General features: G+C 35.2%; 1 protein-coding gene and 1 non-coding gene across 9 annotated transcripts in view; one reads left to right on the top strand and one right to left on the bottom strand.

Annotated features, from left to right (window-relative positions):
• Positions 1-26,686, bottom strand: part of EFCAB7 (EF-hand calcium binding domain 7) — a 58,203-nt gene that overhangs the window by 27,450 nt on the left and 4,067 nt on the right. For 5 of the 8 annotated variants that reach the window (XM_078332114.1, XM_078332113.1, XM_035251716.3 and 2 more), the window contains 7 exons: positions 21,589-21,800; positions 20,880-20,966; positions 19,977-20,172; positions 19,414-19,535; positions 9,082-9,223; positions 4,765-4,874; positions 1,188-1,345 (listed from right to left, as the gene is read on the bottom strand). In XM_078332114.1, coding sequence (XP_078188240.1) covers positions 1,188-1,345; positions 4,765-4,874; positions 9,082-9,223; positions 19,414-19,535; positions 19,977-20,172; positions 20,880-20,966; positions 21,589-21,800 — 1,027 coding nt within the window. The remainder of the gene's footprint in view (positions 1-1,187; positions 1,346-4,764; positions 4,875-9,081; positions 9,224-19,413; positions 19,536-19,976; positions 20,173-20,879; positions 20,967-21,588; positions 21,801-26,686) is intronic. The other 3 variants (XM_078332116.1, XM_078332115.1, XM_078332118.1) reach the window with 2 other exon arrangements.
• Positions 16,589-16,650, top strand: LOC118143445 (U7 small nuclear RNA). Its single transcript, XR_004727661.1, has one exon. It is a non-coding gene; the product is annotated as a U7 small nuclear RNA (small nuclear RNA).

Below are 26,686 nucleotides of genomic sequence, written 5' to 3'. Positions count from 1 at the left end.
AAATGGAAGTAGTATCATAGCATTACACAATTTCTGTAAACTATAAAGTTAATGTATCCAAATACAGTTATGGCTCAGTCCAGTATTACATGAGATAAACAAGCTTGTAAAGCAGCCACAGTATCCCAACATATAGTAAGAACTCAATGAATAGTAGTGGTTTCCTTCTTTTTTCCTTCCTCCAATCTACTTTCTTCTTCCTCTAGAGAAGGTAGACATATAGGGAGAAATTGGTAGATGTCTGAAGTTGACTTGCCAAATGTGTGGAACCCAGAATTAAATGACAATCCCAGATCTGCAAATGGAAGAACATTTTCAGATGCCTAAAGAATGAGTTGTTATGTTTTGATATATAGATTTATGATGTGCAATGTGATTTGCTGATATATGTATAATTGTGGAATGACTAAATCAAGCTAATTAACATATCCATTATTTCACATACTTATTTTTTTTCTAGTGGGAACATTTAATATCTATTTGCTTAGCAATTTTCAAGGATACAATATATAACTATAATCACCAGTTTGTCAATAGATCTCCTGAACTTATTCCTCTTATCAAACTGAAATTTTGTATCCTTTCACCAACATATATCTCCAATACTGCCACCACTCACAGCTGTTGTAACCAGTCTTCTACTCTCTGTTTCTATGAGTTTGACTTTTTTAGGCTGGCTGTGGTGGCTCAAACCTATAATTCCAGCACTTTGAGAGGTTGAGGCAGGATGCTCGCTTGAGGCCAGGAGTTTAAGACTAATCTGGGCAACACAGGGAGACTCCCATCTCATATAAAAAAAATTAGCCAGGCATGCTGGCAAGCACCTGTAATCCCAGGTGCTGCTACTCAGGAGAGGATCACTTCAGCCCAGGAGTCTGAGGCTTCAGTGAGCTGTGATTGTGCCAATGTACTCCAGCCTGGGTAACAGAGCAAACCTTTGTCTCTATTGAAAAAAAAGAAAGTTCCCACATATAAGTGAGATCATGCAGTATTTATCTTTCCGTGCCTGGCTTATTTAACTTAGCAGAACATCCTCCAAGTTCATACAGGTTATCACAAGAGTTGAACAGGTGAATTAGAATCTGAGGATGGGGGTAGGGGCTGGCCAAAGGAAAGGGAGTAACACAGGCTATTAATATCTATCCAGTCTAGATGTTATCATTTTAACCTTAATAAACAAAACTTACCTAAATTCCTTTGTAAGGAATAATTCCCCTGTTTCATCTCTATATACAAGTTGGGCTTCATCTGTTACTGGTTTTATTTCTTTCCTTAGCCTACAACCAGTTGTGGAAGGAATTAACCAGTAAATTCCAGGTCCTAGTTCACCAGTCCATCCAAACACCTTTTCTCAAAACAATGAAACAAAACAATCATATTAAAATCTTTTAATTTAAAGCTTTCAATATTTCTTCTGAAAGGGACTCATTAGGAATGATTTTTAAATCAATATTTACAAATTCTATTATAGTTCTATCAATCTTTTTACAGGTTTCAAATTCTTTTTCTTAATGGTAATCCCATTATGAAATCATTAGATATAGTAGTTCTTTATATATTTTTGAAACAAATGCCTAAAACTGTAACAGGAAAGTTACATATCTTCTAAATCTTCCCCAATAATCTTCAAAAATGTCTGTGATGCAGATACCTTCAAGAGGAAGCAAAGATACATTTTAGGGTCATTTTTTTATTCAAACACTGAGCTCCTTTTAAAAAAGTTATAATATTCTAGATTATGGTTTCCTAATTTGATTCAGATATAAATATATGATTTCTAAATCATATTTCAATGACATAAAATAAAAATTAAATATATTTTCAAATAGTTCACTATTGGTATAAATTAACCATATTTCTGAGAGTTCAATTATGTGGATGAAAGCTCTGGAATTTTACTTTTTGTAATGTAATATGGACTATAAAACAAGAAGCAGAATCCCAAATAAACCAGCTTTATGTGAAATTCTGTTTCCTATCAAATGTTGAATATTTATCATAAGTACCAGGACACTGTATAGGAAAACATTTTATTCTCCAGTTCTATAAAAGGAAGCAGGCCAGGCATGGTGGCTCACTCCTGTAATCCCAGCAATTTGGGAGGCCAAGATGGGTGGATCACTTGAGGTCAGGAGTTTGAGACCAGCCTGGCCAACATGGTGAAACCCCTCCTCTACTAAAACTACAAAAATTAGCTGGGCATGGTGGGGGGCACCTGCAATCCCAGCGACTCAGGAGTCTGAGGCAGGAGAATCGCTTGAACCTGGGAGCGGGGAGGAGGAGGTTGCAGTGAGCTGAGATTGCGCCACTGCACTCTGGCCTGAGCAATAGAGCGAGACTCTGTCAAAAAAAAAAGAAAAGCGAATGGTATCCCTCTATGTATCTCCTAAGAGCTTTCTGGAGCCCAAACGTTTCTATAAAAGCTGGCATTTGTCTCTGTTAAATGTATTAAATCTAAGCAATTTCTACTTGTGTGTAATAACTTCGGTACAGACTAACCTAAGGGAATCCTTTCAGGTATTATGTCCAAAAATTCCTTTTAAAGCTCAGGTATAGGGTCAGACACAGTGGCTCATACCACCAGTGGCCAAGGTGGAAAGATCGCTTGAAGCTACGAATTAAAGACCAGCCTGGACAACATAGTGAGATGCCATCTCTGCAAATAATAACAATAATAGAAATGCAGCTGTAGTCCTAGCTACCTGAGATGCTAAGGCAGGAAGATATTTGCACCCAGGAGGTCATGGTTACAGGGAACTGTATCACTGCACTCCAGTCTGGGTGACAGAGTGAGACCCTATCTCTAAACAAATAAACAAACAACTGCTCAGGTATATTTCAGGTCATTCTGGAGACTCATATACAAAATAAAGTTGCTCATCTAAATTCTGGGTTTAGTTCTATTTCTTCCCTGCCAACTTAGACAAATCATAATCTTCCTAAGGTGAAGATTTTGATACAAGAAGATATCCAATATAACCAAAAGACACTTTTAAGACTAAATGTTGGCCAGGCTTGATGGCTCATGCCTGCAATCTAGCACTTTGGGAGGGCAAGGTGGGTGGATCACAAGATCAAGAGATTGAGACCATCCTGGCCAACATGGTGAAACCCCGTCTCTACTGAAAATACAAAAATTAGTTGGGCATGGTGGTGCGTGCCTGTAGTCCCAGCTACTCAGAAGGCTGAGGCAGAATCACTTGAACCCAGGAGGTAGAGGTTGCAGTGAGCCAAGATAATGCCACTGCACTCCAGCCTGGCGACAGAGTGAGACTTTGTCTTATAAAAAAAAGAGAGACTAAACATTTACCACATCCATCCTTTGAAAAGCATAAGCATTTGAAATTGGCCAAATGTAGAGTCGGGAGTAAAAAAATAGATCTTGCTGCTTCCTAATACATATTATCCCATGATCCTCCCTTATCTCCACATATAACCTTGCATTGCCACTGTGGATGGCAAATAAAGTTTTTTTCATGGGTACAAAATTCATCTATAAGAAAATAATTGTGAAACTATAAATACAAATAAAAAAATTCTTTGTAAATGTAACATACTACATACAGATAAACAGAAGCCTATAAAGAGGTAAATAGAAACTCATGAAAACTTCATTATAGTTTTGCTATATACTAATTTTTTACACATGTACTCTCATAAGTAATTTTACCCAAAACAAAGTGGAAACAGCTATTGTTTTAGACAATGCTTTATCTTGAACTTAACTTTGTAGTCAGTTCTGAAGAAGAGTTTAGTCAAAACATTAACTTCAGCCAATTTTATTTGTTTCTTGCCTATTCTTGTCTGTTAGGAGGCCTACAATAAAGACTTTTATATAACATTCCATCAGGGAAATGCTTGTCTGTCATTGAGCCTATATAAAGATTAAATATGATATTGCAGTAAGCCCTTGAATAGTATTATTTCTGTTGTATAACAGATGTATTTTGTAGTCCTCATAAAATAAATAGCCACATTTATGTATTGGCCTCACATATTTGGCCTCTGACTAAATATATAATTAAAAAAGATCAGAACAACCCCATGGGCAACATACAAAAACATTTAAAAGCATTTTTTCGTATCAGTCTATTTTTGAACCCTATAAAATAAGTCAAGCCTGAGGATAGTAATCTTAAAGTTTTTCTGTTTTGCGGTAGTAATATAAGTAAGACAAACATCTCCAGCAACTTTTCCAAAGTCTTGAATTGCTTGCGTTCAGGGAAAAAAATATACTGGCATCAACCTTTTTTATTGAGTATATCAAATGTTCACATGTGAGGCATCAGGGCGTTGAGAAAAGATGAAAGTGAGGTACAATATTACCCAACTTACAAGGTACAAACCAAGACTCAAAACTGCCAACCAATCCTCAATTCTTTATTTAAATTGTTTTAGAGACAGGGTCTCATTATGTTGCCCAGGCAGAAGTGCAGTGGTTATTTACAGGCATAATCATAGCATAATACAGCTTTGAACCCCTGGGCTCAAGTAATCCTCCTGCTTCAGTTTCCCAAGTAGCAGGGACTTCAGGTGTAAGCCACCATGCCCAGCTCCTATCTTTAATTCTTAAGAAATCCCAGCAAACAAAAAAAAATTCTTCATAATTAATAAAACACATATAACTATAGTGTTTAAGTACTGTTTATACCTTAATTCGAAGGTATATAAAAGCTTAAAAAATAAAATATAGAAAAATCCTTTTCCCAAACTGCAGTTCATACTATATTTAAGAATTAAACATTAGAAAATAAATATGTATACTTCTCTATTTCGTAGTTCGGTAAAACAAACAAGCTGTAGATTTGCTTGACTCTCATTTTCCTTGAGAATATACAAGGCGGTATCAACAGATAACCAAGGGGATGGTTTTCCTACAAACAGAAAAAAAGCCCAAATGTCTTAAGCAATCACTACCTATTCTTTCCTATACAAAAAAGAAGTTACTAGTTTCTTCTTGGATATTTTCTTTATAAATACATATTTTTTTTTTTTTTTGAGACGGAGTCTCACTCTGTTGCCCAGGCTGGAGTGCAGTTGCACAATCCTGGCTCACTGCAACTTCTACCTCCCAGATTCAAGTGATTCTCCTTCTTCAGCCTCCTTACTAGCTAGGACTACAGGTATGTACCATCACGTCCAGCTGATTTTTGTATTTTTAGTAGATATGGAGTTTCACCATGTTGGCCAGGATGGTCTTGATCTCCTAACCTCATGATCCACCTGCCTTAGCCTCCCAAAGTGCTGGGATTATAGGTGTAAGCCACCACGCCCAGTGCATATTCCATTTTTATATGTAAACATCATAGCATTTGCAATAAGGCACAAACCTAAATACAGCGATCTCGTAAGAAATATTTTCTATATACTCACTTTCTAAAAATCATAATTTTCCTTGAACTCATCAAGAGCTGAGGTTGCAGGGCAACCAATTAGCCTGAAATCTAAGGAAAAACAGATATTTTCAGGGAGAAATAGGATTTAAGCACTGGCTTACCTGTGGTGGAGCACAGGAGGAAGAGATGTCAGACATCTATGTGCTGGCAACCCCAAAATTAATATCTTTACGATCTTTCCTCTATTAAATAAACAGTTAAATATCCATATAACTGTGTATTTAACATTTCCACCTGGATTTCTATTTCCAAAACTGGACTTCCCCAATCCCTTTTTAAAACACTGTCCACCTAAGTTAATGGTAACTCATTCTTTCCAGTTGCTCAGGTCAAAAATCTTAGAATCTTCTTTAACCCTTTTCTTCTCTCACATAACAAGACCAATCCTTCGGAAGTCCTATGGTTCTGCCTTCAAAATATACCCAGAATCTCTACAGCCCCCTCTCCCACCTACATCCCAGTTCAAAGCATTGCCAGTCCTCTCCTAGAATTCTGCAATAACGTCCCAGCTTGATTTCTTGCTTTCCCTGCGTATCCTTCAGTCTATTTTCAATATAGTAACCTGACTGCTCTTGTTAAAATATAAGTCAGATTATGTCCTGCCTTCTACTCAAAACCCTGTAATGGAGCAGAGAGTTGGGAGAATATTGCTCCTTTCCTAACAACAAGAAAAAGTTAATGAACTACAAAATCATAACTTTTCTTGATCCCATCAGAGCTGAGGTTGCAGGGCAACTATAAGCTTAAAATCCAAGGAAAGACAGATCTTTCTCAGGAGAGATGTGATGTTAGCCCTGGTTACCTGTGGTGAAGAGGAGGAGGAAGAGATCTCAGGTGCCATACAAGTAGAAGAAGAAAGAGGGCAGAAGAAATATTTGAAGAAATAAAGGCAGAGAATTTTCTAAAAATAATGAAAGGGAACAAGCCACAAATCCAAGAAGCTCAGAGAACCCCAAGCAGGATAAATAGCAAAAAACAAAAAAACCGAGGCAATAGCATCAACAACAAAAACAAAAACTACCTAACACATATTCAAACTGCTCAAAATGAAAGATTAAGAGAAAATCTTGACCTAAAATATAGGGGAAAAAAAACTCACAAAAAACAAGGGGAAAAACCTCATTTCTGTGATTAAAAGCCAAAGTCCTAATTACGGCAAAAAGATACCTCTGCCTGATTTTCTCCTTGTTCATCCCCAGCTTCATCTCCTACAACTCTCTCCTCACTCCATTTGAGACATTCTAGCCTCTGTTCTTCTAACACCAGTACACTTTCACAGAGCCTCCGCACAGGGTATTCTCTCTACGTGGAATGCTCTGCCACCTCCTCCACTCTGCCCATCACTTCCAGCACCCTACACCGACAAAGTTTACTCCCTTGCATTCTGTGAAAGAGAGCAAAAATGGCTGTCCTCCAGTATCTACAGTCCTTTGCAATGTGACTTTGCAGCTTTTCCATGAGGAGATCTAGTCTATTTCCCCAACCTATGAATCCGGACTTGCCTTGTAACTTTCTGTGAGCAACAGAATATAACAGAAGTAACATTATGTTGGTTTAGCTCAGACCTCAGGAGGTTCTACTGTGCTACTGATTTTTTTTTTCAGATCCCTATGATATGAAGAGAACAGGCCCAGGCTAGTTTACTGGAAGATTTTTAAAGATCATACAAGGCTGAATCAAGTTGTCCCAGCTGGACATACAGAAGAGTGAACCAGGCCAAGATTAGCAAAGCCAGCCACCAGCTAACCTGTAGGTAACCATAACTGTGTGAGCAAGCCCTACAGATTAAAAATAAGCCTGGCTCAGATTAAGAACTACCAGATCTAATGATTCATGAGTCAACAAATGTTTAATTGTTTTAAGCTACTGAGTTTTGGGGTAGTTTTTTTATGTAGCAGTGGTAACGCATACACCTCTTTCAAAGTCTTTATACATGTCACCTTCTTAATGAAGCATACACTAACCACTTCATTTCAATGGCAACCCACATTCCCTCAGCATTCATCATCCCCCTTTCCCTCCAATTTTCCCATAACACTTATCATTTTCCTACATACCATCTCATTTACTATTTATTATGTTTATTATGTATTGTTTCCCCAACTAAAATGCACATTGACAAGGGCAGGGATTTTTGTCTTTTTTGTACTCTAATGTATCCTAAACATCTAAATTGATGCCTGGTACGTAAGGCCCTCAATAACTATTTGATAAGCAAATGAATAAAGGAATCTTATTAATAAGAATACAGAGAATTAACAACTACACTGAATTTGTAGGGCTATCTTGATTCCTCTCTCTGAAAAATAACTATTGTTATTGTCACTTAAAGTATCATCTGCCAAACATTATAGCTATCCTACAAGATATGCAGTGAAAACTTTCAAAATCTCTACTTTAGGAGGAAAAATGAATGGGGATGGGGGAAAACTCTCTAGTAAGAAAATGCTTATGGCTGGGCGTGGTGGCTCACACTGTAATCCCAGCACTTTGGGAGGCCAAGGTGAGCAGATCACCTGAGGTCAGGAGTTTGAGACCAGCATGGCCCCATCTCTACTAAAATACAAAACTTAGCTGGGCATGGTAGCACATGCCTGTAATTCCAGCTACTCAGGAGGCTGAGGCAAGAGAATCGCCTGAACCCAGGAGGTAGAAGTTGCAGTGAGCCAAGATCACGCCATTGCACTCTAGCCTGGGCAACAAGAGCAAAACTCCATCTTAAAAAAAAAATGCTTATATATAAACATTATAAAAGAAAAATAAATATTGATTTAGAACAATCAACATTAAAAAAAGTATCTAGGGAAATAACCCTTATAGAAATCGTTCATTGCTTAAAAATTATATAACCATTTTAGACACTAGAAAATTATTTTTATCTAGAATATTACCATGAATATAAAGATTATTAATATATATTGTCTAAGACACAAAGGGTTTTGAAGGTATTAAAAAATACTTGCAGTTTCATATTGTTCCAAATTATGTCCCTACAGAACTTCTCTTTGACATACTAATTTTAAAAATGGCTGAGTGGAAAAGCTAAGATTAATTAGCAAATAAAAAGTTAGTTCTGGCCAGGTGCGGTGGCTCATGCCTGTAATCCCAGCCAAGGGAGGCCAAGGCAGGTGGATCATCTGAGGCCAGGAGTTTGAGACCAGTTTGGCCAACATGATCAAACCCCATCTCTACTAAAAATACAAAAAATTAGGGTGGGCAAGGTGGTGCATACCTGCAGTCCCAGCTACTCAGGGAGGCTGAGGCAGGAGAATCCCTTGAACCTGGAAGGCAGAGGTGCAGTGAGCCAAGATCAAGCCACTGCACTCCAGCTGGGGCAACAGAGGGAGACTCCATCTCAAACAAAAAAAAAAAGTTCTATATTATGAGGAAATCAGTTAATATCTTTTTTTCTTTTCTTTTCTTCTATTCTAGACGCAGAAAGTTTTGGGGAAAGTTCTTGTTTTTAATAAAACATGCTTTAAACATATACACAAAGCAATTTACTTGCTTTTCATATGTTTAACACAGTCCATGAATAGGCCAACACTTTCTTGAAATGTAAGCATATATTTCTCACTTAGGCAGATTATTTTCTTCTCTAACTAGGACTATGGAATACTAACATAAGTACGTTCAAAGAGGGTACAAATTGACATTTTAAAATATACAAAAACTTTAAACTTGCCTTCAACTTGACTCAGATTTAATGGCTTAATTGTTAGATAAACCATGGACCTCTGAGCTATTTGCATCCTGTACTGATGACTAACGATTTCACCATCTTCTTCCAAAAAGAAGCAACCTTTTGATTGCATGCATTGCCAGTCCTGAAATGAAGAAAAAAAAATTTTTCAAACAATATTTATTAAGTGTTTCCAGTATGCATAGTAATGAGGAGAAAACTCAGGAGGATATAAAAGAAATGTCAAATATAATCATTGCTCTCCAGGAATGTACAACATAGGAGGTAAAAAACAGCATAACAAAATCCAATTATAGGTGGGGCGTAGTAGCTCACACCAGTAATCCCAGCACTTTAGGAGGCTGAGGTGGAAGGATAACCTGAGGTCGGGAGTTTGAGACCAGCCTGACCAACATGGAGAAACCTCATCTCTACTAAAAATACAAAATTAGCCAGGCGTGGTGGTGCATGCCTGTAATCCCAGCTACTCAGGAAGCTGAGGCAGGAGAATCACTTGAACCCAGGAGGCAGAGGTTGTGGTGAGTTGAGATTGCTCCATTAAACTCCAGCTTGGGCAACAAGAGCAAAATGCCATCTCAAAAAAAAAAATCCAATTATAATTGGCAGTAATATATGGTTAATATAAAAAGATTATTATATATGCAAAAGAATTTACTATAATCCAAGTTCCTAAAATAGTACCTAACACCTTGGCTCGACAAATACTTATTGTCTGACTGATTGGGGTGGAGGGGCTGATGTAAACTGAGTGTGTAACTGAGATGAACTATACTATGAAGAATAGATAGCATTTCAATAATGAAAAGTTAGGAAAAGACATAAGTGAGAGAAGAAGTAAGAAAAATAAAGTTGGCTGGGTGCGGTGGCTCATGCCTGTAATCCCAACACTTTGGGAGGGTAAAGCAGGTGGATTAGGAGGTCAGGAGTTTGAGACCAGTCTAGCCAACGTGGTGAAACCCTGTCTCTACTAAAGATACAAATATTAGCTGGGCACAGCGGCAGGCGCCTGTAATTCCAGCTATTCAGGAAGCTGAGGCAGGAGAATCGTTTAAATCCAGGAGGGAGAGGCTGCAGTGAGCTGAGATCTGGCCATTGTACTCTAGTTCGGGCAACAGGGCGAGACCTTGTCTCAAAAAAAAAAAAAAAAGAAAGTTCATGAGAGTGGGAGAAGTATTGAAGAAAAGTAATAAATAAATATGTTGTTGTAATAGAGTAAGATTAGTGTTAGTAGCACAGTAAGAAGGAAGAATTAAGGATTGCTAAAATAAATATATTAAAAGGAAAAATGACTAAATATTAAAGCAAAATAATTGTTTCAAGTGTAGGTAACTAGAAGCACGCTGCATAAAAGTTTCACAGCTACAGAACAATGCTGATAAATACAAAATATCAGTTTTAAGAAAGACTTTTCTATATTGGCTTTACCATTTCTTTGTCTAGCTAAATCCCTTCTATGGGATCTCATAACTAGAAATGAGTAAAACTTGGCCAGGTGCAGTGGCTCATGCCTGTAATCCCAACACTTTGGGAGGCCGAGGCAGGTGGATCACTGGAGGTCAGAAGTTCCAGATCAGCCTGGAAAACATGGTGAAACCCTGTCTGCACTAAAAATACAAAAATAGTTGGGTGTGGTGGCACACACCTGTAATCCAAGCTATTCTGAAGGCTGAGGCAGAAGAATTGCTTGAACCCGGGAGATGGAGGTTGCAGTGAGCTGAGATCGCATCGCTGTGCTCCAGTTTGAGAGACAGAGGGAGACTCCGTCTCAGAAAAAAAAAAAGAAAGAAATGAGTAAAACTTGAAAATGGTACCTTGGGCAGAAAGTAGAAGATTCTTTACTGAAGTCATGAGTGTCATTACCATAGCTATGTGCAAAAATGCTTTTCGCTTTATTATTAGTAGGTTTGACTACCTGTAATGTAAGACCTATTTGTGTTCTACTTCTAATGACTTCTAAAACTAGAGTATTAATGAGGTGTTGATGTGACTTTATAAAGAAAGAGTTTTAAGTAAAGGTATTTAGATAATAAGTTCAGGGCTTTAATAACATGGATAACTACTGAAAAGGTGTGTGTTAGCTCTATAAAAATAACATCATAAAGATTTTTTAATTCATTATAGAAAGATTTGTTATGGCACTGAAAAAGCAAAAATAATTTACAATGAGATCAGTTTCTTGTTCACATTTTTTAAAAAAAGACTAAATTATCCTAACTTATAGTTACATCTCATTTTTCTATTTTACATCATAATTATTTTCATAGTTTATATTATTTTGATATATCTAAAATAATTTAAAAATTAAAAAATAGCTATCATTCTAATGCACTATTTAGATTTTTATGTAATCCTGATACTGACCTTATGTAGATCTATTTTTTACATTCTAATAAACACTGCTTTATGTTCTACTTTTAAAATTTAATTTTATATCCAAAATATTTTGCTGTTGAAAAATAATGAAGCTAGGGGACTTATAATTTCTGATTTCAAAACATACTACAAATATACAGTAATCAAAATGGTGTGGTACTGGCATAAAGACATATAGACTAATAGAATAAAATGGATAGCTCTGAAATAAATCCTTGCATATATCAAATTCAGCAAGGGTGCCAAGACCATTCAATGAGGCCAAGGACAGTCTTTTCAACAAATGAGGCTGGGAAAACTGGATATCAATCTGCAAAAGAACACATTTGGGCTCTTGTGCAACACATAAAAATTAAACTGAAGACCTAAACATGCTAAAACTATAAAACTCCAAGAAGAAAACAAAGGGGAAAAGCTGACACTGGATATGGCAATGATTTCTTGGCTATAACAAAAGCACAGGCAACAATGAAATAAATTGGACTTCGTCAAAATTTAAAAATTTTGTGCAACAAAGGACATGACCAACAGAATGAAAAGGTAATTCACGAAATGGGAGAAATTATTTGCAAAACACATATCCAAAAAGGAATTAATATCTAGAGCATATAAAGAACTCCTACAATTCAACAACAAAACAAACAACCAGATTTTTTTAAATGGGCAAAGGAATCATCAAATGATCAGCTCTCCAAAGAAGATATATGGAAGGCCAATAAGCAAATGAAGAAATGCTCAACATCACTAATCATTAGGGAAAAGACAAATCATAACCTCAGTGAGATACCACCTGACACCCACTAGGATAGCTGTTATCAAAAAAAACAGAAAATGACAAGTGTTGGTGAGTATGTGGAGAAACTGGAACCCTTGTGCATTGTTGACAGGAACATAAAATTCATAAAATGGTGAAGCAATTGTGAGTAATATTATGGTAACTTCTCAAAAAAGCAAACCTGTAATTCTTTATGATCTAGCAATTCCAACTTCTGGGTATATACCCAAAAGAATTACAAGCAGGGGTTCAAACGGATATGTTTGCTCGTATTCTCATAGCATTACTGCTCACAATAGGTAGAAACGATCCAATGTCAATCAATGGAAAAACAGATAAATAAAATGTGGTAAATACTTACAAGGGAATATTATTCAGTCTTAAAAAGGAATAAAATTCTGGCACATGCTATACATGAGTCTTGAAGACATTACACTTAAGTGCAAAAGGACAAATATTGTATGATGCCCTTATATGAGGTGCCTGGAGTGGTGAAATTCAGAGAGACAGAAAGTAGAATGCTGGTTGCCAGGGGCTGTGGAGAGGGGGAAATGGGGAATTATTGTTTAATGAGTAGAGTTCCATATGAAAAAGTTCTGGAGATGTATGGTGGTGGTAGTGATGGTTGTACAACAGTGTGAATGTACTTAATGACACAGAACTGTATACCTCAAAATTAGTAAAATGGTAAACTTTATGTTTTGCATATTTTACCACAAGAAAGTTATGCAATATTCAAAATTTCAATTTAATTGGTTCTATGATTAAAAATTGAGTTGGGTCGAGGCACAGTGGTTCACTCCTGTAATCCTAGCACTTTGGGAGGCCAAGGTAGGTGGATTACCTTAGGTCAGGAGTCCGAGACAAACCTGGCCAACATGGCAAAACTCTGTCTCTACTAAAAATACAAAAATTAGCCAAGCATGGTGGCAGGCGATTGTAATCCCAGGTACTCAGGGAGGCTGAGGCAGGAAAATCGCTTGAAACCAGCAGGTTCAAAATTGGGCTTGTGGCAGAAGTTCAACTTTTTAAAAAAAATATGGAGTCTTGCTCTGTTGCCCAGACTGGAGTGTAGTGGCATAATCTTAGCTCACTGAAATGTCCACCTCCCAGGTTCAAGCAATTCTTCTCCCTCAGCTTCCCGAGTAGCTAGAATTACAGGGGCCTGTCACCATGCCCAGCTAATTTTTGTATTTTTAGTAGAGACGGGGTTTCACCATGTTGGCCAGGCTGGTCTTGAACGCCTGAACTCAAGTGATCTGCCCACCTTGACCTCCCAAAGTGCTGAGATTATAGGTGTGAGCCATCATGCCCAGCCCAAGTTCAACTATCAATCATGAGTAATGATGCACAGACTTTCATTTAGCTCCCCTGTAAATCTCTTGGATAGGCATATATATGGACTAACAACAGATGCTGGCATTACCTCAGACCTAATTGCCCTTAATATAATCAACATGACCTTGGATAATGATGACTGCTAAAGATTAGGAATGAAAGAAATATACAATATTTAGACACGTTACACTTTGAGACAGTCTGAACTATGATTCTGACATTAAATGGAAAACAATGAAATGTTTTCAATCAGTTTTGATTATAGCATCAAGAGAAAATTTCATCCAATATATTTTATAAATATATTTTTTATATTTACCTATTTGGAATGGTAAAGGATACTACTTTAGAATTACAGAATCTTAAAGGTAGAAGAAATCTAAAAAGCAATCTAGTCCACACTTCTCTTTTGATTGATAAAAAAAAGTCTGAATAAAGTGATATATGTGGAAAGCCATAGTTCTCAATTGACAGCAGAACTACAACCAAAACCTAGGTCTCCTTACTTTCTCTCCAGTGTATAAGTTATATTGTTAAGTTCTGCTCTATTTCACATTTAAATATCTGCAGTGATTTTTTTAAAGGCAGTTTTTAAAAGAAACTTTATGAATATGATATCATTATAATAAAGTATGGTAAGGCATTATCATTTAGGATTTCATACATTTAAGTGTTAAGATAAACTTAATTATTTGGTTTTCTTACTTTAAAAACATAGAATTTAGTAGCCACAAAATTTCTTAAATTTGCTTTGTAATCATCAGCACAGCAGCCTTAACCCCAGCTTAAAAAAAAAATGGTTAAATTAAACTTTAAAAAATAATGCACTTTGCCTGATACACTGGTAGTAAACATAATTTGTGTCATTTAGGAAACTCAAAGATGGAGGGATTCTTCAATGTGCTAATGCTATCTCTGGGGCAGTGCCACAGATGGACTAACAGGACATGGCTTTATAAAATTTAACTGGGGAGCAAATTCAACATTTTTATTATAAGTCTTTCCTAAGTTTCATGTCTAAAAAGTAATGCTGTAACAGAAGAGAATTTGGGAGTTTCTTTGGAAAAACAGCCAAACTACATACTATAAATTAAATATGGATTAATAAGGTGGAAAATGGTAGGACAACAGTTATTAAAGTAAGACAAATATCAGATTACTTATATCAACCAAACTTCAGTGTAATAAATGGATCAATCTGAATTCTAAACAACTTCACTAGGAGAACTTAAAGCTCCTACTGTTTAAAAAGAATTATTCAACTTCTTAAGATCTGCCAGAATTATTAACCATACAATGCTTATTCAACTTAAAATTTCCTTTCAAACAAATAGACTTTCAATCACACAAAGGCTTTTCCCTAGGACCTAGACTAAAATGTTATGAACTAAAAGAAAAAAGTACTGACAAATTGGCTGGCTCATTCAAATAAATCAATTTGAAAGGATTATAGATTAAGCTGACAGTTTGAGTATTAAGAGAATAATGAAAGAAGGTTGGGTTTTGAAAATAATTTTGGAATGAGAGTAAGAAATTCCAAGTATTATATAATTTTTTGACATTATAAGGCAGAAATAAAATAATAGCTTGTAATTCTTATATAGGGCATGAGGTGGTGCTGTATTCTACCAATTCAGGAAAATTCATATAAATGCAAACTGAACTGTTATCTCCTTTATTTGCCATATACAAATTTTTACTTATTTTCATTCATAGCATATAAGGAAATGCTGAAAAGTACAAAACCAAATACCAAAGCAAAAAATTCTAGTTATCAAAACAAATATATCAGTATAGTTATATTTTTCTTGGAACAATGTAGTGAAGGAACATGATTTGTTTTAACATACAAATTCTGTATTATTATTAAGATTTTTGGTGAGAAAGAACTATTAAGCAGTAGATCTGCCATAGATTTAGTCAGAGGAGGAACTCATCTCTATCTTCATCATCACTACTGTTTATTTTTATAAAGATATCCTGTGTCACATACTTATTAGGATGCTATTTGTTTTGGGGTTTCATAAGACAAGTAGGCAACTAGTTTTTGAATTTTTTGTTATTAAATAATTGTAAACTATATATACTTTAAAAATAAAAGCTTAAATAGATAATTTATGAAGGGTAAAATTGATGTTGGCTGAAATCTAATTGACAGGTTGAATTGATAAATATTTTGAAAATGTGAGAGACTTATAATGAAATTATTATCTGTAGCTTTCAAAAAAATTAACAGATAATGAACCATTTGGAATTTAAAATGTTTATATTGTCATATATAGACATATTATATATATAAGATATATAAATGGTATATTATAGATGCTATATATGTGTACAGACATTTATAATATATAGGTTGTACAACATATGTGTGTGATATGTGTGCATATGCTATACAATATATACATATAAAACATAAATGTAGGTATACTCTAAGAATCTGAACATAGGAAGTATTGCATATCTGGAGTTTACAACTGATAGTTTGGGGCTTACTCTAATTCTAAACATAACTGGTCTTAGGAAGGAAGGTGAAACTATTTCTCTCTGAAAGGAAAATTCCTGACATTACTTGACCATTACAGAACCTAAGTAAATGAACAGAATTCAGAATTTTAAATCGAATAGTAATATAGTAACTAAGTATGGCCAATAGAAAGTAATATATGTTTAGTGCCTGTAAGAATCTTATTTTCCTTTTGTAATTCAAATCCTTTATGAATTGTGTGAATTTATGGTTTAAGGCATGATTTATCCTTACCTGACCATTACAACAATTTTCTAATTTCTGAAAAGTACTTCTCTGTCCCAATTCCATACTTTTCTGTTCCACATGAAGTTGACATACCCAAACTTGTTTGAAATAGATTTAAAGTATCTGGAAAATTAATTTAACAATCCTTATTTAATCAATACTTTATTCCGTATATTCATAACCATATACTTTTCAGAGTGGTTATAAAACCTTAGGAATGTATGAAATTAAAAAAAGAAAACTTCAAGTAGTACAGTTCTTTTAGAATTTGTCTAGCAGATTCTCCGTTTTTTACTAGAAAATCCCCCAACAAGAAACAAGACTTAAAGAAAAATGTGGCCAGGCATGATGGCTCACATCTGTAATCCCAGCACTTTGAGAGGCCAAGGCAGGGGGACCACCTGAGGTCAGGAGTTCAAGACCAGCCTGGCCAATATGGTGAAACCCCATCTCTACTAAAAATATAAAAATTAGCCAAGCATGGTGGCACACATCTGTAATCCCAGCTACTCAGGAGGCTGAGGCAGGAGAATCACTTGAACTTGGGAGGTGAGGTTGCAGTGAGCTGAGATATTGCCACTGTATTCCAGCCTGAGTGACAGAGTGAAATTCTGTCTTAAAAAAGAAAAATGTAACAAAGGACTGAACAGTGTTGAATAACAAAAGGGTCACTGACTCAAAAAACATAATTTCAGCTCATCTAAGAAATACCAGATAGTAAGCAACATCGGGCAATATAAAGATCAGAAACAGGATATTAAAAGGTAAGATATACAGAGCTATCAATTATTTTCAAAAGACATTACATTTTATACAAAACTCAAGGAATTAAAAAGTTGATGGTATGCCCTTTTCTTTTAATAATTAAATTACTTTAGTACCTTTTACCTAATTCCCAATTATCATCCACACCCTTCTCTGCTCTTGACTTAGATAAAAAACTGAAGTAGTCTCTTTGTTATATAATCATTATGACTTACAGACTAATTTTGGAATTTTTCTTTTAGACCTGCAGGGCTACCTTATTACATTCAGGTGCTATCCCTAGGCCAAGTTATCATCACTTTATATTTGGAAAACTCTATCAGCCTCTTAGATAGTCTCTCTAACTGAGGTCTCCATATATAATATAATAGTAGATTAACTTTTCTTAAACTATACTTTCATCATGTCATTCCCATACAAGCACTCAGTCATTCCTTAGTTCTATAAGAATATTAACACTATTATTTATTCATGTCCTTTGTATAGAATAAATATTACTAACATTATTAACACTATTATTTATTGTCCTTGGCCTTGTGCTAAATGCTTTACATATGTTTACATATTATTTAAATCTTTTCAAAGCACACAAATATACTTATTCCCTATTTATGGATAAGAAAACTGAAACTCTGGGCCGGGCATGGTGGTTCATGCCTGTAATCCCAGCACTTTGGGAGGCCAAGGCAGGGGATCAAGAGGTCAGCAGTTTGAGACTAGCCTGACCAACATGGTGAAACCCTGTCTCTACTAAAAATACAAAATTAGCCAGGTGTGGTGGCACAGGCCTGCAATCCCAGCTACTCAAGAGGCTGAAGCAGGAGAAGTGCTTGAACCCAGCAGGAGAGGTTGCAGTGGGCTGAGATCACACCACTGCACTCCAGCCTGGACAACAGAGCAAGACTCCGTCTCAAAAAAAAGGAAAACTGAAACTCTGAATGGCTGCTAATTCACCCAAGGTCACACAGTTATTAAGTGACAAAAATAAGACTCAAGTCCAGGTAGATCTCTATCCAAAATTCTAGACGACAAATCTAATCAACATCTAGAACACTGGCACAGAGTAGTCATTCAGTAAATATTTGCAGAATAAATGAATGAATAAATAGTATGCTACACTACCTTGGTATACTGTTAATAGTCAAATGAAAATTTGTATTTTTAAAATCAAGGCTCATATTTTACACTAAGCAAAATAACTGGCACACATTGCATGCTTAGTAAATATTTGCTGAAGTGAACTAAATTTTAAAAATTATATTGGTGTGAGCCCAACTAATGACACAAAGTCTTATTATTAACAACATAATCCACATTAATATTTATTTATATCTCTCTTTATAGTAGCTAAAATTACATTTATTTATGCTTTTGAATCAGGTAAACCATAATTATTTAACTGAGTTAATTTTATTAGCAATTAATTAAGTTGCAAATACAACCAGGTTCCATTGGTGGAAAATAATATTGTTGGAACACTAAATATGGTGTATGAACATGTTGGACATGCACACCAAATTGCTTAGGGTGTACAGATTCCTAAACAGTCTGAACAAAATTCCTTGGAGATAATGTTTTAAAATTTTAATATAGAACAAATGTCACTGTCTAGCAATTTAAAGATATAAGGGACTTCAGAGTTCAATAACAAATACAGAGTTGTTATTTGAAACAAAAATGTGGCTCCTGAGAACAATCAGTTCAGTTTTCTAACAGCAGTTATAGTATGTGGTCATAACCATTTTTCCCCCTTTTACAGAGGTCTCTAGGTGCACATTTTTAATGTATCCTAGCAGTTTCCAGTTAATGTTTTGTATTTCTGTAGCTATTATTTTCTGTTGAAAGAAAACTAGTAAAGGTTGAGTCTAGAAAGGGAAAACAAAGAAAGAAGATCAATATTAACACTCTACAAATATTGACTTAGCAAAGTGACTTTGCTAAGAGAATGTTGTCATTCTCTCATAGGAATTGAAATTGAATGAATGATTTATTTATAAGAAACATATGGTAAATATTTGTTAAACAAAACAAAAAATTTGCTTGCCAAAGTATATAATTCAATAATCTACTCAAGTTATAAAACTTCAGTGTTACCATTTTCAAATTGAAGATCTTATAATAATATTTATCATTTTTAATTTAAAAGTATTACACTAGCTTACAGGTAGAAATTCCACAGAAAAACCTCGAATTTACTTTGTAAACTTTACTGGTTTCCTGTAGACACTGCAAAGTTATTAATAAACTTAATGTCAAATTTTTTTTTTTCAGAAAAAGTCATGTCTGTTAACTTAAAATACTATACCTTTATTAAGTTTGGCTCCTTTAACTTTGAGTTTTGGTTACTATTAACACCCATGGTGATTGTGAAGGATAGAGATGCTTTGAATTTCCTAGTTGCAGACAGTAAAGAACTCCTGCTGTCACCTGCAATAAGTAATAATTATTTGGTCTCACATTATGAAAAGTTGTCAATAGAAGTTTTTTCCAAACACAGTGTAGTACAAAAGATCTATTGTATTACTTTGACTCTCTTTGTTCTCACTATTGAAATAAAGTCAGAAGTTTTATATTTATCAGGCTTTAATGGTCCCTAATTTATAGGCTACTAATAAGAATCCTTATTTCAATATGTCACCTTTCAGTCGGAAATTTTAGTTGTAATAAAAGATAATGAGCATAGCTAAGTCAAGTTCCATAATAAAATTTTACTTCGATAGATTTTTACAGCTAAGAGAGTTTAGAAATGGTAGCTAACAAAAGTTAGATTCTAATTTGTTTTATCACTAATACGCTAAAATAGAAGGAAAAATTTATCTGAATATGACCATTTCTAATCAAGAAATTCTTAGTGTTAAAAGTAAATACCTTTATTTGAGAATGTTTTCTGATCAGTTTTTCTTATGATACTAGGTGATGGTTTTCGTACTGGTGATGGGTCCCTTTCAGAGAACCCTTCGATATGGTTTCCAAATTGGTGACGTCTCAATTTACTGTCAACCTCCAGTTTTTCTAGTGTAGTCTTGAGACACTGCTCGTTGGTTGTCATATATAATTTACAAAACTAGAGGAAATAGAAGTCCAGTGGGTAAAACTTTCAATCTTACATTGGGGAGGAGGAGAAGGCAAATGCACATTAGTAGGCAAGGAATAGACTGATAGACGGAATATATTTCCTATTTATGGTTACGCATTTTATTTTCTTGAATCAGATTGACCAGCCTCAAGTGACCTAGTGAAATGTAGCCGTGATTCAATGAGGAGGTCATACTCTGAGTGAAAATAAAATGTTACACAAGGAGAGGTGATTTATTATTTTTTTATAAGGTGTGTAGACTTGCATTTGTTCAAAATAATTTTTATGATTCTTCCACCCCAGGAAAGGTAATTTCTGAGCACAGTCTCTATGTTAGTGTGCACATCTGTCTGTGTGTATGAGCACATGTGTTTTTTAACTTAGTTATATTATTTTTAATGTAGTCATCAGATTATAATTGTGGAACTGGAGAAATTAAATTTCATGCCCAACATTTAAGGATATCATTCCCAATATTAAAAAGATGTATCACTTTAAAAATAATTTTCTGACATGTTACTTAGTTGACATGTTAATTGATTTAATCACTTCACAATGTATACATATATCAAAACACTGCATGTATACTGTAAATATATATAATTTTTGTCAATTGTACCTTAATAAAGCTGGGGAAAAATAAAAACACTTTTCCTACACAGTATGTAAATTTACATCACCATGAGCTTATGTACCTTGATGTAGTCAAATTTGCCATCAGCATTTACATCAACCAAATTTATTATGGCATTTACTTCTTCTCGAGTCATCTTCTCACCTCTCTGGAAAAAAAAAACCAAGATTTTAAAGCAACATGATTACTACTTTGTTATTCATGGGGATAGTAGAAGCACATTTTAATCTTTTCCACAAGTAAGTATGAATGTATGGTTTCATTATAAATTATGAGCATTATAAATAAAGAATGAGTGGCTATATAAAATTTTACAATTTTATTAAATTTTGTGAAAGTGTGCTGAATTTCAGTTTACTAAATTCTAACAACCGAGTATTATAGAGTCAGTTATAACTGCTATTGAATTTAGGGAATGATATTTTCTGACATTGTACCAAAAAACAGAATGGATTCCTAATCCCATTTATACTTGGTTTTCCTTTTACTTATCAGATATGGAACTACCACTGATTTTCAAAAAATTCTGGGCGGGAATGAATTGCACAGGAGCACAAGGGGACTGTACCATAAGCTGAATTTTATACTTTATCTTTTATTTACAAAGAACCTTTCATCCAGAAGGATCCCTAAGTACTTTATAAATAACATGTAAGTAATTTATTTCACCTCTCAATGAAATAGTTCTTTTTAACGTGGACTTTGGCAGTCAAAGCTAGATTCCGAGCTGTTTTACAAAATATATATATTACAAATTTTACGGATCTTACCTTTGTTAGAAATTTATACAGGTCAGCGTGTAAAATACAGCCATCATCATTTATATCTAATTGTTTAAATGATTTTAGTAGTTCTACTTTTGAAGTAGGTTTTTCCTTCCTTAAAATTATGCAAAAATCATCAAAATTCAGTTTGGCAGTTTGAGGAGTCCAATACTTATTAATGGTCTTTTGGGATGGATTTCTTCCTGCATGCTGGAGAGCTGTCCAACAAGACAAGTATTATTTGTGACTGTAACACTTGGAATTTATATTTAAGTATATTTTTTCTTCAAATCACTATGTATTATGATATTTAAAAAACACTATACATATACCAATCCATTACTTTTGGTGTTGATTTATCTAGTGATACCAAGATATGCTTGACTTTGAAAAACGAAAATATTTATGCCACCACCTAAAGATTCTTTAATTATTAATTCTAGAATTAAATAGATTTTTCTTATTCTGGCAGTTTGGTTCTCACCTACATGGTTTAAATAACTGATAATATCTGATTACTTAACAGCTTTTAGAGGAAATAAGAGATTAAAAGCAAACATCCACTTAATTGTTGGGGCGGACAAAAGGATAACATGAAAAGTATAAATTAGTACTTTTTCTGGCTAAACAAATACCTTAATGACCATAGAGAAGAAGGAAATCCTGTTATTTGCAACAACATAGATGAACCTGGAAGACAACACGTTAAGTGAAATAACCTAGAGAGACTGAAAGACAAATACAGCATATCTCACTCATGTGGAATCTTAAAAAAAAAAAAAGTTAATATAATAGAAGCAGAGAATAGAACAGTGGTTACTAGAGACTGGGAAGGGGAACTCTAAGTACTACCTAAGTACTCTGGGGGTAGGGGAGGATGAAGAGAGGCGGGTCAATGGGTACAAAGTTACAATCAGATAGTGGGAAATAAGTTCTGGTATTCTATTGCATAGAATGGTGACTATAGTTAACATTAAGGTACTGTATATTACAAAATAGCTAGAAGAGAGGCTTTTGAATGGTCTCACCACAAAGAAAAGATAAATGCATGCAGCTACAGATATACTAACTACCTTGATTTGATCATTATACAACGTACATACATATCGAAATGTCAGATTGTAACCCATAAATACATAAATTGCAATGTGTGGAATTTAAAAAACAAATATCTTAATGAAATGAGAAAATCACTGGCCAGGCACGGTGGCTCACGCCTGTAATCCCAGCACTTTGGCAGGCCGAGGCGGGTGGTAGATCACGAGGTCAAGAGATTGAGACCATCCTGGTGAACATGGTGAAACCCCGTCTCTACTAAAAATACAAAAAATTAGCTGGGCATGGTGGCGCGTGCCTGTAATCCCAGCTACTCGGGAGGCTGAGGCAGGAGAATTGCCTGAACCCAGGAGGCGGAGGTTGCGGTGAGCCGACATCGCACCATTGCACTCCAGCCTGGGTAACAAAAGCGAAACTCCGTCTCAAAAAAAAAAAAAAGAATATGACTCTCAACGAGGCATGATATCTAAAATGTTCATCATTGCTAGGTACTAAGCTTTCAAAAACATTAATCATGTTCCGAATGTCAAATATATGCAGATAAAGTATGCCTTTGCAGTTACGGTCCTGCTAAATATCAACAGTGTCAACATACTATGAGAGAAGATTGTTATAGAGATGCTATAGTCAAACTACTCTTCATTTTTAACCACATCCTTATATCTATAAACAGCAAAGAAGTGCATGTGAGGAAACCTTTGTATGTTTACGTATGTCATATCACACTAAAATATAATGGTTAAAGCAACTGCAGATATTTTGAACAGCTGAATATAAGTAATTTGGTAATTTGCAAATAAATCTCTGCACGCTGAAATATAACATTTTCTAAAATGAACCAGTGATAAATTTCCTAAGCATTACAGAAGGAATTAACAGAATTTTAAAAGGTATAATTGTCCTGACAAATTCTATGATAAAATCTCATATTGGATAGTTCCAACTGTCTTTATAGGAATTCACAAGATCTGTGCATCAACAATCAGCATCAAAAAAGGATAATCTGGATATTCTATAATTTAATGTAAGAAGTACCAATAAACATAAAACAATTTAACTAAAGAAATAACCTCATGGAAATAGAAACCAGATCAGAGTAATAAATATAGATGTAAGTGAGTCAGTTCTATTGAACATTACTGTGCACAAGTATAGTATAGGGTGATTTTTGTTCATCAATACAAACTTTTAGTTCCAAAGAAATTTTATAATCTAGGCTGGGCGTGGTGGCTCACACCTATAATCCCAGCACTTTGGGAGGCCGAGGCAGGGAGATCACCTGAGGTCAGGAGTTTGAGACCAGCCTGGCCAACGTGGTGAAACACTATCGCTACTAAAAATACAGAAATTAGGCAGATCTGGTGGTATGCACCTGTAATCCTAGCTACTCAGGAGGCTGAGGCAGGAGAATCACTTGAACCAGGGGAGGCAGAGATCGCAGTGAGCTATCTTGTCACTGCGTTCCATCCTGGGTAAAAGAGCAAGACTCCATCTCAAAAAAAGAAATTTTATAATCTAAACAGGAAGTCTACATCCAAGTGTAAAATTGCTATCAACAGCCATAACTTAAGGGTAATAACATATTAGAAATCCATAAATAAAATTCTGTCATCCTCTAGATTATGCTAGTGACTTTTAGAGCTAACAGAAGTTGTAGCTGTGGTAACTGCCATCTTCCGTACACCTATAAAAGCTTTGCAGAAATTCATTGTATTGGAAATTAATATAAATAGTTTTATTTCCACAGTTTCATTTTGGATGTAGACAAAAGCCTTGATTTCCATGTTGCCCTAGCAACAACATATATGTAAGTATTTTGTCTAATGTGTAAATGAACCATTCCTTAATTCAAATTTTCACAGAATCAAAGAAATGGTATATGAGTTTTAGGATTCCAACCCCAGCCAACTCCCACCCTTTAAAAGATGGGAATACAAATAGATGTAAATGAAGTTGTAAATGTTTTTGCCTCTAAAATATTTTTATTTTAAAAAGACTTAGTATGCAAAGATGTTCATCATACCGCTATACTACTGCTACTAATAATAAAGGAAACAATGTTAAAACAATCAAGGAGTGATTAACTGAATCACAAGGAGTGATTAACTGAATCATGGTACATATACAGAATGCACTTACACAACTATTAAGTTATTTTTATAACAATGAATATCATATAAAATTTTCTGCAAAATTTCTTCCTTATTGTTAAGCCTAAAGTGCCTTTTTTCTAAGTTTCTTTTTTTTTTAATCTTTAATTTTTGGAGGCACATAGTAGGTGTATAATATGAGGTATTTTGATGCAGTATGAAATAATTACATCAGGCTAAATATGGTATCCATTGCCTCAAGCATTAATCTTTTGTTTCAAACAATCCAATTATACTCCAATTATTTTAAATGTATACAAATAACTTTTTTACTACTGTCACCCTGTTATACTAGCTAATACTAGGTCTTACTGTTTCTATTTTATCCCCTTTCCTTCTCCCCACACCCCCACTACCCTTCTAAAGCTCTGATAACCATCATTTCACTCTGTCTCCATGAGTTCAATTATTTTAATTTTTTAGCTCCCACAGATAAGAAAGAACATGTGATGTTTGCCTTTCTGTGCCGAGCTTATTTCACTTAATATAATGACCTCCATTTCTTTCTTTCTTTCTTTTTTTTTTTTTTTTTGAGACGGAGTTTTGCTCTTGTTACCCAGGCTAGAGTGCAATGGCGCGATGTCGGCTCACCGCAACCTCCGCCTCCTGGGTTCAGGCAATTCTTCTGCCTCAGCCTCCTGAGTAGCTGAGATTACAGGCACGCACCACCATGCCCAGCTAATTTTTTTTTCTTTTTAGTAGAGACAGGGTTTCGCCATGTTGACCAGGATGGTCTCGATCTCTTGACCTCGTGATCCACCCGCCTTGGCCTCCCAAAGTGTTGGGATTACAGGCTTGAGCCACCGCGCCCGGCCGATGACCTCCAAATTTCTATCCATGTTGGATCTCATTCTTTTATCTTTTTTTTTTCCTGACAACTTCATAACATTCTTGGAGTAGGATCTCATTCTTTTTTTTATAGCTGAATAGTGCTTCACTGTGTATATGTACCACATTTTCTTTTCTTCAGAGTCTCACTCTGCCGCTCAGGCTGGAGTGCAGTGGCACAATCTCGGCTCACTACAATCTCCGCCTGCCAGATTCAAGCGATTCTCCAGCCTCAACCTCCTGAGTAGCTGGGACTACAGGCGCGTGCCACCCCACGCCCGGCTAATTTTTTGTATTTTTAGTAGAGACGGGGTTTCACCATGTTAGCCAGGATGGTCTCTATCTCCTGACCTCATGATCCGCCTGGTTTGCCCTCCCAAAGTGCTGGGATTACAGGCATGAGTCACCGCGTTCGGCTCACATTTCCTTTATCCATTCATCTGCTGATGGACTTTTACTGCTTCCAAATTTTGGCTATTGTGAAAAGTGCTGCAGTAAACATGGGAATGCAGCTATCTCTTCACTATCCTGATTTCCTTTCTTTTGGATATATATCAAGTAGTAGGATTGCTAGATCATATGGTAGCTGTATTTTTAGTTTTTTGAGGAACCTCCAAACTGTTCTCCGTAGTGGTTGCACTAATTTACATTCGCACCAATAGTGTATGAGGGTTCCCTTTTCTCCACATCCTTACCAGCATTCGAAGCTGTAATTTGAAGGTCAAAAGTCCACATGAAAGAAAATTATATTTTCTGTCCAGTTTTGAGAAAAAGGGTATGTAACTTTTTCTCACAAGTGGCAGCTTAGTATGTGCTTGCTGCTATCTTTAGTAACAAAGAAAATACTGTTTTAAAAAATGTACTGGTAATTAGAAAAGAACAATTTTCTCAGAATAAAATGAATTATGCCAAAACACATACTCAGTTAAGTAGATATCCCCATATCTAAGAAATTGATACAATCTATTTCCTACTGAATTTAATCTCCAGGTTTAGAATTAGTTGGATCTAATTATTGAGTTTGATGACAGTAAAAATATTATGTAGCTGTAGATGTTTAAATTTTGACA

The sequence above is a fragment of the Callithrix jacchus genome, chromosome 7 (assembly GCF_049354715.1).
Source record: "Callithrix jacchus isolate 240 chromosome 7, calJac240_pri, whole genome shotgun sequence".
Classification (NCBI taxonomy): Eukaryota; Metazoa; Chordata; class Mammalia; order Primates; family Cebidae; genus Callithrix; species Callithrix jacchus.
Note: the sequence above shows the minus strand (reverse complement) of the source record. Positions and strands in the feature narration are given on the sequence as shown.